Here is a 12,250-nt window from a genome sequence, read left to right on the forward strand (position 1 = left end):
GCTTTTTAAAACTACAGATCTCTGATTTGTGCGAGATAACTCACAAAATTGCAATGCGACATTTTCATTGTATTAAAAGTTGGCACGAACGTAGCGCAATTTACGGCAAAACACACATTTTACAGTCAAGACATAAAATTTGTCAGTGTTTTTCGTCCGGGGGTTACTGTGTTTAGCAGAGCTCTTGCCCAAACACTTTAAAGTAGAAACAAGTCTCCTGCAAACGTTCTCTGGCCAGTCGATTACATTTGCCCTAAACGTGAGTTGAGTTTCTCTTTTTAACAAATTGTTCAAAAGAAAATATATTTTTCAACGATTCCCTGGTATTTCTCTCCCACCCGGTCCCCTTCTTACGCAAAATGCGACCGGTGGACCAACAGTATTGGCTCTTTGCGAATCTCAAGAGGTGTTACGCGCTTACGGATTCACATCAACTTCGGTGCTTGTGCGACTTCCGTCTGATGACGTCATCCTTGTGGACCGATCGCTTCCGGTGCTTGCCGCAGCGGACCTCTTCCTCCCCACTGCTTGTGACGTCAGAGTCTGAAAAAGCATAGGTTTCGAGATCTTTTCGAAAAATCGCGTTGACCATTACATAAAAGTAAGGCAGAAGGTCACAACGTTGGTTGGTTGGTAGAACACCTTGCTTCGTAGTAGGAGTTTCGGAACACGGTTTTGCAAAGTAAGAATGAAAGCAACGAATAATATAAATCCAATTATCACAAAATGCAAATCGTTCAAGAGTTGGGTACACTATGCACGGATCTGTAATGTAGCTTGATAATAAATTATAAAGTATAATAAATTGCAAAGCCAAAAAGGTCGAGTAGATCGACATCATCTTGATTAAGACGTTGTATAATATTTAGTTAATGTGACTGAGAAGTAATTCAAGTATTACTTATAAAAGGTGGGACGCAATTGTTATCAGTAGGGCTATTTTTATTTTAACCTGAAAAAAAATTTTAACTTTATTTTTATCAAATTTTAACTTTATTTTAACCTAACGAAATTGCTTGTTTGTAGAGGCCACAGTCCTTCCTTGAATTGATGCCAGCTACCCAAACATAATATTTTGTCGATTTCAGACCCAAACGTATTATTTTGTCGCAAAATCAAGGTGTTTTATGGATTATAAAAAAGTGCGTCGGTATTTTTGGCGTTAGATTTAGCTTGCATTTTTGTATTACAGAATATCAGTAGGCTATTCCTAAAATCCAAACAGTTGATCTTCGAAAATAACACGTTTATGAAGATTAAGTGTTTTATAAGAATTATTTAAATACGTAACAATAAATAAAAAAAATGGACAATTTGCGATAAAAGTTACTGCTGATCCAAGTGGGCATTGTGACAGTTTGCCTGCTATTATGGGTTAATATGGTTTTTAATTGTGTCGCAGTTCCTGATTTACAATGCTTCCACGACGATTTTTACAAAAACTACTCTCAAGAGTCAAAAGCCATAATTGACAAATTTTGACTTTATTAAAAAAAGTTTACTTTATTGTAAATTTTGACTTTATTTTGACCTATAAACTTCTTAGAAACAGTCCCCAAGGTCAGTGGTTCTCGTTTTGATTTTTGTTAGGTGCTTCGCGGTCCTAGAAAATTGTCTTGCGGACCCTAAAAGGACCGCGGACCCAAGTCTGAGAACCACTGGCCCTAGGTGCTAAAAAGAACTTTATTCTTTGATTCGTGGACAGACGAGGTCCTTACATTTTTTTAACTTTATTGACTTTTGCGTGCCCTAGTTATCAGTCTATAAGTTTCTAAAAATAAGCAAATCGATTAAATCGGACAATACCAATGTCAATCCATAAAAATATTTGCTTAACAGGCTAAAAAATCTTTCGAAATCAACCTGAAGTTGAAGACTTCTTTTTCTTCTTTTCCAGCTTCTTTGCTTCCTTCTTTCGCTGCTTCTTCAACTTCTTCTTCGCGTTTCTTTCCTCCTCGGAATCGAAGCCACTCGACGAACTTTCATCTTGTCTCTGTCTCCTCGCGGATGGCGGGGATGTCCCGGCGCGTCGCTTTTGCTTCTTTCGGGGCGGCGTGACGTCACGTCTTTTGTTATTACGCGATTCAACAATTACGTCATCACCACTGGATGGCGCTGCGGCGTCTCTGCGGTGACGTTTTTCGTTCGTACCGCGATCGTTCTTACGTCGAGCCTTACTTTCTGATTCGTCACGATGACGTCGATCGTGACGTGGCGGTGTGACGTCACGACGCGATTTCTTTCGCGGCGAGCGCTCTCGTCGTCGATTGGTCGAATCATCGTGACGAATACGGCGCGTTGTGTCGTCATTGTGACGTCTTCTTTCATTCTCCCGACTTCGCTCTCTTCGCGCGTGCGTGACGACTCTGTCTTGATGATGACGTAACGGCGGGGTGACGTCATGTCGTCTGTGACGTGGCGAGTTGTCGCGGCGATTGTTTCTGCTTGGCGGTTCGGTCTTTGGTTTAATTTGTGAAGAGTTGTGCTTAGGTTCATTGCTTGGCTTGTTGTTACCTTGAAGGTCGGCCTGGAACAGAATCACATCATCGAAGTGTTAAGCGAACGTTAATTTAAGAGCACAAAACCACATTTAATAGTTTGACGTTTGTGTCGTGGAATTCTCCACCGACCAACAATTGTTTTCGAAATAAGTTTTTCTGGTATTTATTTGTTTGACACACACGGTCAACAAGACGCAAAGTAAAATGACACAAAAACGGAAAAAAATTGTGTCAGTTTACTTGCTGGCCATGTGTGTCATTCCCCGATGAAGGCTTTCTGAATAGTTAGCCGAAACCTTGGAAAAACAAATAAATACAACAACTTATTTTCGGTATATATACTATGCTCGCTAGCAACTGCATATTGAATCGTTTTCAAATTCTGGCAACTCGATTAGAAGGCACACGAAAAATAAACTCTCAACGGCGGCCACGAAAAACTATGACAAAAACACCCTGAAAAATACCAAAGTGGCTTCACCTTCGTAACCCTGCCCTGCGGGAAGTTAATTTTGGACACGGACTGACTGAAGTCAACGTGAATTCGCCGGTCATCGATCAGTACGTTGTCCATCTTCTTGTACGCCTTCTCGCAGCTGTCGGGCGAGTCGAACTCGATGAAGGCGTACTGAAGGGAGTCGCCCGTCTTGTAGTCGCGTATTATCTCGCACGATACGATGGTCCCGAATCTGAAAGGAGCGAGTCTTTAAGGTGAGTTCGTTATGGCACCGAAGGAAAATGAAAAATGGGCCTATTATGCTATTCTGGAAATGCGTTGCGACAGCAGAAATCAGTTATTTTAGAAAATGGTACCAAAAATACTCTAGATTGCAGGCCAACGCATTTCACGCGTCAAACGTTATTGCGAAAATAAACTAACACACAAAAAAACGCCCTGAAAAAACTGTAAGGCCGCAAAACAATAAGCATTCCTTGACGCAAAACAATAAGCATTCGTTGGTCAAAAAGCAGCTTCAGAGGGGCCACAGTTGTTCAACACACATATGTGTATGCATGTTTCATTCCTTGATGATGTTATTTTACACAATTTTTCGGAATAAATGCACACAATTTTTCGGAATAAATCCCTGGCGTTCGCACAAACCTTGCGAAAATAATTTCCAGGTCTTCGTCCGTTGTAATTGAGTTGAGCTTGCAAACGAAGAGAACGTTGTCGGGAGGTTTCACGTCCACGTCTGGGATGTCACCGATGATCTCCAACACCTGGAACATAGCTTAGTGATATTTCTGCGAAACGCTAATACAGTAATTGTCAAACTTTTATCGCTAACGGCACCCCTCAAAAATAATAAATAGATTTTCGGCAGCCCGACTGGAATTTTAGTTGAGTATTTTACTAAAATATCACTATAAATATAACTGAAACGACACAATCAACTTAAAACATGTAGAAAAATGTCATTTGATATAATGGCATCTAATCGTTTGCGAATAGTTGTATCAAAAAGCTTACCAATTCAGCAAAAATCAGATTCATAAAAATTCTTAAATACCCCTCGGCACCCTTGTGCATTAGAAATGGCACGCCAGGACGCTGCGGCACCCCGGTTGAGAACCACTGCGCTAATATCATAGCTTCACGTTCGATAAAATTTACTTGCAGTGTACAGGGCCAGGGCCTACAGGTTGAACACAAAGATGGTGGCCGGGTGGATTCTTTTCTCGTCAAACTTTCAGATCTAATGCTGTTGGTAAGATTCCTCAATGGTCTTCACTTATATACAGAGTTACACACATGCAGTATGGCAGAATGCTGGCGATCGTGTCGGCCGAAGAATCAGTTAGAAAACCGAAAAATTTGGTGCAAAAAAAAAATTGTTTTTGAATACATTTTACAAAAAATACTTGTGATTGTTTTTCCACATATATTTTTAATGCCCGAATATGTAGGAACATTGCAGATGTAGTTTAAATAGTACGGTTTCCGCTCCTTGAGCACAAACATTTAGATCAATTTATTTAGAAAAGTGTCAATTACGACAACCACTGTGTTTTAGCGAATATAGCCAAGAATCGCTTGCTGTTTTTTTAAAGTCATACTTTGATGTGAGTTTAACAGAAAGAAAATCTAAAGATTGGAACAAAATGGTTGAAGGTTTTGGTTAGACGAAGTAGGAAGATCAAAATTGAGATAGAAGTAAGTTAACATTTTGAACGTTTCGAATATATCTTTATTTTCATTTTTTAAGATTAGGAAGTCACTGATTTTATGTTTATATACTGTTCAGGCAAACCACAGAAAAGAAGGAAACAACGGCTAATTCACGATCTAAACCGGGGTAGTTAGTTTTCAGCGATAAGCCGGGGTAGTTAGTTTACAGCAGGGATTCCCAACCTGTGGTACGCGAAGGTTTTTCAGGTGGTACGCGAGTAGCTTTCGTTTTTTTCACAAAACACTGGATTCACAACTTTATACTTTGTTTATCTGGTTTTGTTTACAAAAATAAAATCCGAAGCCCATTCATTGTTACGTAACTATCCCTGTTGTCTCGTATCATTACGATCTTCAAAATACAGGTCATGTCAAATGTCAATAAGAAGCACAGTTGCTTTGTAAAGCGTACAACGCTGTGGGACAGTGGGCGTTAATTATGCCAAATGATTTCTCTTGATAGATATAATCTACTGTTTTAAAGCTTAATCTACAAAATGCTAGTTGTAAGATAAAAATATGATTCAATCAAATTAGTTGTTCTGCAAGCAGTGGTACGCGAGGCAGTACAGAGCGTCCAAGTGGTACGAGACCGCAAATAGGTTGGGAACCCCTGGTTTACAGCGATAAGAATGATCGCCTATTGCTGATAAGGCAAATCCATGTGGTTTAGATATTACAAAATTCTAAATAGTCAATCAAGATCATGGGCGTATCGAGAAATCCAAAAAGGGGGGTACGAATTTTTAACTTAGGGAATTCCCCGTTTTTCAGTCTGACGTTAATGACGTCATAAAATAGTGGCTGTAACGATTAATAAATAAAAAAACTATCAGAAACCGTCCATAGACGCAAAGCGATCACGTGCGTCGTCAAAAAGCCAGGCTCCAGCTGCAAAACCGCTTCGTATGCAATCGTTAACTTTAGGCGAGAATCTAAAGCAATACCGTGAAATATGTGTGGGGTCCCCCCCTGGATACGCCACTGATCAAGACTACTTATGATTTTTATAATCAAGCCATATTGAAAATAGGCCCGTATTGCAATTTGCTGCATGGAATAAAAGATTATCTTGATACACACCTGAGCGCTGTGTTTTGCCTCTTTCTTTTCCTCTCTTTCTTTTAGTTCCTCTTCGTCTATTCCTTCGTCATCATTGATGACCTCATCAGCCCCGATCCTAAAACTCCCTTCAAGCTGTTCTTTGGTCGGCTCTGGGGATCGATCGGGGATTTCCAAACCTTGAAATAAAAAGGATTAGAAGTCGTTTTTTTTTAAGGATTGTAGCTTAAAATATAGAAGTTGTTTTTTATTAAGGATTGCAGCTCAAAAAAGGATTGCAGCTTAAAAATATAGAAGTTGTTTTTATTAGGGATTGCAGCTTAAAACAGATACAAGTCGTTTTCAGTTGCAAAAAATAGTAACTATAATAAAAATAATAGTTTACTTTGTTAAGACTATTTGGACAAGTAAAGAAATTTTTTTTATTAAAGAAATTTTTTATTTTATAAAGCACCGCAGCATGTAAATATGCATAAACCAGAGGTTCGCTAACTTTGTGCCACAAAGCCCTGATGCGTCAGTTTCGTTTTTCAAGAGTGGCGAACAATGATTTTAATTTGTATCTAAACTCAATTGCGGTAATAAAATGCTTATCTCCCATGACATTAATACACCAAAAGCCATCGCAGAAATAATGATACGTAAGCCGTAATCGTTGGTCAAAAAGCATGTTTAGAAAGGCTAGATCTCAGTTGTCAACACACATATATGTGTGCATGTTTCATTGACTGTCATGACATTATTAGCATTTGAACTCATTGTTACGAAAACACTGAAGAATTTAATTATGATTTTATGATACAACATAATATAAGAAAATTTCATTGTATGGAATGACGAAGTATGAGAAACTTATCCGAAGTTGTTGCAGCAAGAAAAAAAATTTCAGTAGCACTGGCATAAACAGAAACGACACAAAAATATCTGCAAAATTATCCAAGCCTTTGTTTATTTTCATTCAGGTAATGGGTTAATAAAACCTACTTTTCAATGGAATAAAAAGTGCAGATGATTTAATGGAATAAGAGTTCAGCCAATGACTTATAGAAACCAAAAGTTAGGTGCTGAATAAGACCTGGTGGGTCGTCCAGGGGATCATCCAAGACAACTGTGTGGGTGATCCTTATGTCTTGAAAGGGTCGACTTTCCTTGTCACAGAACGCCTCGTTAATCTTCATCGCCACCTCCATGCCTGTAAATTATGGGTTGTGATTTCACAAGTGTTCACAAAACAGGACAACACGCTTATTTTATGATATTTATAACAAATCTAGTGAAAGCAGGTTGGCATTGTAAATTTAAAACCTTTGTGTAGTTTGAATAGAAATTACCAAGGTTATGTAAAGCATGCGGCACTATTACTGTGTGTTTTAGAGATATGTTACCGACTATTCAAAGACACGAGTTTCTTACGGGTAATGACTGGTGCTTATTTGAAATACTACAGGTTGTTGAAAACAATTACAAAAAAAATTGTATTGTCACCGGGTGGAATATAATATAACCACCTTTTGAAGTGCAGAGCAATTATCGTTACCCTTTTCCCAATTGAGAACTTAAGAGTTTACATAATTTAGAGATAAATTTAGGATTTGCATTTTTGACTCTCAAGCCTAGGTTCTTGTGTCTTTAGATCAAGGGTTAATAAAGTAGCACTTCAAACAATAAAGTAGCACAATGCCTACGTTGCCAGGAGTATAGCCTTACATCTGTATCAAGTCAATGCAACTTACCTTCTGCCACTTCGCCAAACACAGTGTGAACATCATCCAAAGAATCGAGGTTTTCACCCAAGGTAATAAGAAACTGTGACCCATGAAAGCCATTGCCGTCATTGACCATTGATATTAAACCTTAAAAATAATTAAAATGTCACTAAAAATGATTTTTGGTATGAATCCAACATGGTGAATAACTCAATGAGTAATACTTTACCTGGGCTTGTGTGCTTGATTTTTGGCAATTTTTCAGCATCAAAAAATTTCGCTTGGTCACCATAGATCATGCGAAAGATTGATTCACCACCTCTGCCTGAACCTAGCACAAATCATAAATCATTAGTGTTAACCGAACAGCTAAACTAAATATGGTATGCAAGATATTTTTTCATAATAAGTCAGAAAAAGGTAGATTATTTCAAGTGTCTTCAACATTTAGAATGAGAAGCATGGATTTTTGGCAATACACATGGAATAATAAAACATGAATTGCCATTACCAGTTGGATCTCCGGTTTGTGCAATAAAGTTTCTTTGCACATTGTGAAAAAGGCAGTAGTTGTAATACTTGACTTTGCACAGCTTGAGAAAGTTTAGGCAACACCTGGGCCGTTCTTCGACATACAGGTCAACAGTAATATCGCCTAAAGTTGTTTCTATTATAACTGACATGTCAAAAATCTGTACCTGCAAACAGACAATAAACAGTAGTGTTTGGCTAAAGAAATTGAGTTAACAAAACAATTGGAAACCAAATAACCAGAATGTACACATGATAGAATAGAAACACAACAACAGAATGGCGCCGTTACATAACTTAACAAAAAGGAAAGTTTTCCTATTGCAATTATCAGATACTCCATGTAACAACCATCAAAATATAATTCACATTTAACAAAATGTTAAACAAACAATTAGGTCAATAGATGTTTTCTTTCCTAAAATGGCAGCAATGTATAATGAAACTAAGAAAATTGAACATAAAATAACCCATTTTTAGGGGTTTTGAAAAATTTAAATTTTGTATCCTAGCTTCTTCTTTTCCTTGACCTTCTTTCGGACAACGTCAATGTTCCTATCTTTCCAATTGCTCTTACGCAATTTGATTGGTCGATTGCCTACATACTTTCCATTCATTTCGCGCATTGCTCGAATAAAGTCACTTGGGTCCTTGAAACTTACAAATCCATATCTGGGAAGAATGTTTTGTAACATGTCAAAAATAGACACTATAAATAGAAATTGACAAATTCACCAACTTCTTAGTACAAATATATGTGCATACAACTATATGCTACTACAGTCACCTTCAAAAAGACAACAGATTTTTACGAAAAGGTAAATCGTGCTACGTAAATATTCCTGAAAATAAACTATGTTGTTGGCTAGCAATTAATTTTATTAGCCAAAGTATATATATCTTGGATGGTTTCCGTGAAAGCTTTACAAAAAAATAAAAAAAAAACATGCCAGCTCAGTGAACTCACCCCCTCGATTTTTTGTTATTCTTTTCCCTTACGACTCTTGCTTTTTGAAAAGAAGGGTACTTATTAAACACTCGTGCCAATGTGTCATCTGTAACTTCATTTCCAAGGTCGCCACAGAATATTCTACAAAAAAACAAAAAGGTACCATTGGAATTTTATTAAAATAAACTGTTTTTTTTTAATTTAACAAAACAAATTGAACTTTACCGATAGTCACTTGGGTCCCACTCTAAGAGTGACGGGTCTTCCCACTTTTCACCAGCCGCAGTTCGTACATACTTTTTCTTTTTTCCTCCACCTTTAAACCAAATCAAAATAATATTGTTTTTACTTACATATGTTATATTTTCATTTAGTCATTTTTTGGGGCATTAAACATATAATATAATCAACTAAACGTCACCAATATTGAAGAGTTATATACATTAGCTTGATAATAAATTGCAAAGCCAAAATGGTCGAGTAGATCGACATCATCTTGAATAATTATTAAGACGTTTTGTTACCAGCTTGTATTATCTTCAGTTAATGTGACTGAAAAGAAATTCAAGCATCACTAATAAAAGATTGGAAACAATTGCTATCAGTCTGAGTTTTGACAGTTGAAGTACTATTTCCCACCTTCAGGCGTTGAACAGGTACAGTGGTGTTGATAAGGTGAAAACGTTCAGTTCGGCAATTTATTATCAAGCTACATTACAGAACAGTGCATAGTGTATCAAAGTATATACATTAGGATTCAAGAAAACCTAAAATTTAGATTTTAGACTGACTTTGGCTTGTGGATGCAGAGGTGGTTGCTGGTTGATGAACCTGATTGTAAATCATTTGCGGCCCGCCATACATTAATCCTGGTGGTCCAAACATCAAGTCTTGTTGTGGCTTGATTTGAGGTGTAGGTGGACCAGGCTGCACTAAAACTTGGGGTCCAATCAGATTCTACAGAAAAAAAACTCTCAAAATGTAAATGTATATATAAATCATTTTGCAACATAATACTGATATTTAATGTTTTTTGCCAAGACTCAATACTGATTTTTTTCATAAAAAAAAAAAAAAAAAAATGTTCAAAATTTAAAATAATTGAAGGTAAAATCCAAATAAAAATTCAGTTTTTCAACCTATATTTAGTAAACTCTTATTTTGCACCACTTGGCATGGTGCTAAACAAAAATTGCTTGGGCCATAAAATAATAATTTTTTTTTGTTTTTCATGATAAACTATATATCACATTTTTGGAAAGCTAATATCGGCCAATTTTATTGTTAAATCAATATAAAGGTCCAACTCTAATTACTGCTTTCAAAAGTCAAACCTGTTGAACTGGTGTGGAAACTTGAGCCTTCTTTTCGATCACAGCATTTACCGGAACTTCTGCTTGCATTTCTTTTGCTTCCTTCTTTTCCTCTTTTTTCTCTTCGTTTTCTTTTTTGGTCAGGACGGGGGCAGCAGAATAAACAGTGGGGGGCTTCGGAAGAAGATCAGAAAAGTCAGGCAGAGTCGGTGGAGGAAAGAACCCTGGCATTTGAGGGGGAATTGGTCCAATCATGGGACCATCGTTAAATACTGGGCCCATTGGGCCGGGACCCATAGGACCAGGACCACCCATACCCATGGGACCGGGTCCTCTATAACCCATTGGTCCCGGTCCTGGAAAACCCATATTTTGGGGACCTGGGCCACCCGGTCCCATTGGTCTTGGACCGCCAGGCCCTGGACCACCTGGTCCCATAGGCCCTTGACCACCTTGTCCCATTGGCCCTGGTCCACCTGGTCCCATAGGGCCTGGACCACCTGGTCCCATAGGTCCTGGAGCACCTGGACCCATAGGTCCTGGACCACCTGGACCCATAGGCCCTTGGTCACCTGGCCCCATAGGCCCTTGGTCACCTGGCCCCATAGGCCCTTGGTCACCTGGTCCCATAGGCCCTGGACCACTTGGTCCCATTTGCCCTGGTCCACCTGGTCCCATTTGCCCTGGTCCACCTGGGCCCATTTGCCCTGGACCACTTTGTCCCATTTGCCCTGGACCACCTGGTCCCATTTGCCCTGGACCACCTGCTCCCATTTGCCCTGGACCACCTGGTCCCATTTGCCCTGGTCCACCTGGTCCCATTTGCCCTGGTCCACCTGGTCCCATTTGCCCTGGTCCACCTGGTCTCATTTGCCCTGGACCACCTGGTCCCATTTGCCCTGGACCACCTGGTCCCAATTGCCCTGGTCCACCTTGTCCCCTTGGCCCTGGACCATCTGGTCCTCTAGGCCCTTGGTCACCTGGTCCCATTTGCCCTGGACCACCTTGTCCCATCGGCCCTTGACCATCTGGTCCTGGACCACGTGGTCCCATTGGACCCCGGTTACCCGGTCCCATTGGGCCTGGAACACCCGGTCCCATTTGTCCTGGACCACCCGGTCCCATTTGTCTTGGACCACCCTGTCCCATTGGGCCTGGTCCCATAGGTCCTGGGCCATTTGGTCCCCTGGGTGCTTGGGCCCTTTGACCCATGTGATCTGGACCTGCAGGGCTTGGCCCCATATGTCTAGGACGGCCTGGGCCCATATGATCAGGTCTTTCCAAACCCAGTTGTCTGTCTGGGCCACGAGGTCCATTTGGGCCATCATTGAATTCATGCATAGGGGGATTGGAAAAGTTGCTGTTGTTCTGATGATCTCTATATCTGTCCCCGTCTTTTCCCATGTCATTATGTTCAGGATGTTGCCCTTGTAGTGAATGGGGTAGAAACATAGGTGGTGGCATTAATGGTGGTGGCCCAAGCTCATCTTGGTTAGAGGAGATTTCCTCTTCAAACCTGGCCATTTCTGCCTCCATATCGGCCATGACTGTCCTTCTTGAAAGCTGTTAGCCTCGGAACTAGTGTGAAATAACTTAAGGAAACTGGTGTTTACAGAAAATTATTCCTGCGGATACAACCAAAAATGCACTTTTATGGTGTTACATTCATTGGTCAACGGTCTGAAAGTACGACAAAATCTCACAGGTACGTGGCCAAAATACTGGGGTGATCAGATGCGAAAAAAAAGTCCAAATGTACCTGACTTGTTAAACGTATGAGAAATCAGGTAGTCCATTTAATTAGGGGGATTTAGCAGGCCGCTGTGGAAAGTATGGCAAGTGCACTCGCAATTTTTTTTTTAACTTTTAAATGTGCACCCCGAAAAAATCTGAACTGCAGCACAAAATATGTGAAACGCTTGTGCAACATACATTTACAGTGCGATGTATGTAATACAGAGTGCATCAGAAAATCGCACGTACAAATTTGAAAGCGAGGTTTTTTAACTTTGTTG

At 39.6% G+C, this 12,250-nt stretch overlaps 2 protein-coding genes across 2 annotated transcripts; both read right to left on the bottom strand.

Moving 5' to 3' along the window:
* Nucleotides 1–373: 373 nt before the first annotated feature.
* Nucleotides 374–8,125, bottom strand: LOC146136834 (peptidyl-prolyl cis-trans isomerase-like 4). Its single transcript, XM_083395996.1, has 9 exons — nt 7,954–8,125; nt 7,672–7,773; nt 7,470–7,589; nt 6,812–6,928; nt 5,758–5,915; nt 3,607–3,725; nt 2,983–3,190; nt 1,864–2,527; nt 374–543 (listed from the first exon to the last, which is right to left on the bottom strand). The coding sequence occupies exons 1-9, from the start codon at nt 8,123–8,125 to the stop codon at nt 431–433; spliced, it is 1,773 nt and encodes a 590-aa protein (XP_083252122.1). The 3' UTR covers nt 374–430.
* Nucleotides 8,126–8,140: 15 nt separating this feature from the next.
* Nucleotides 8,141–11,780, bottom strand: LOC146136835 (uncharacterized). The gene is made up of 5 exons (XM_083396265.1): nt 10,257–11,780; nt 9,714–9,879; nt 9,148–9,238; nt 8,941–9,063; nt 8,141–8,645 (listed from the first exon to the last, which is right to left on the bottom strand). Exons 1-5 carry the CDS (start codon nt 11,778–11,780, stop codon nt 8,468–8,470), a joined length of 2,082 nt encoding a protein of 693 aa, XP_083252391.1. The 3' UTR covers nt 8,141–8,467.
* Nucleotides 11,781–12,250: the final 470 nt, after the last annotated feature.

Source organism: Ascidiella aspersa, chromosome 8 (assembly GCF_963924565.1).
Source record: "Ascidiella aspersa chromosome 8, kaAscAspe10.2, whole genome shotgun sequence".
Lineage (NCBI taxonomy): Eukaryota > Metazoa > Chordata > Ascidiacea > Phlebobranchia > Ascidiidae > Ascidiella > Ascidiella aspersa.

Excerpts from the sequence above, each read along its gene's own strand:
- LOC146136834 (XM_083395996.1), bottom strand. The coding sequence starts at position 8,125 with ATGTCAGTTATAATAGAAACAACTTTAGGCGATATTACTGTTGACCTG. Across the intron at positions 3,726-5,757 it reads AGGCAAAACACAGCGCTCAG|GTGTTGGAGATCATCGGTGA; the intron begins GTGTGTATCAAG and ends GCTATGTTCCAG. Across the intron at positions 544-1,863 it reads AAAGAAGTCTTCAACTTCAG|ACTCTGACGTCACAAGCAGT; the intron begins GTTGATTTCGAA and ends ATGCTTTTTCAG.
- LOC146136835 (XM_083396265.1), bottom strand. The coding sequence starts at position 11,780 with ATGGCCGATATGGAGGCAGAAATGGCCAGGTTTGAAGAGGAAATCTCC. Across the intron at positions 9,880-10,256 it reads TTTCCACACCAGTTCAACAG|AATCTGATTGGACCCCAAGT; the intron begins GTTTGACTTTTG and ends TTTTTTCTGTAG. Across the intron at positions 9,239-9,713 it reads CTCTGCATCCACAAGCCAAA|GTGGAGGAAAAAAGAAAAAG; the intron begins GTCAGTCTAAAA and ends TTTGGTTTAAAG.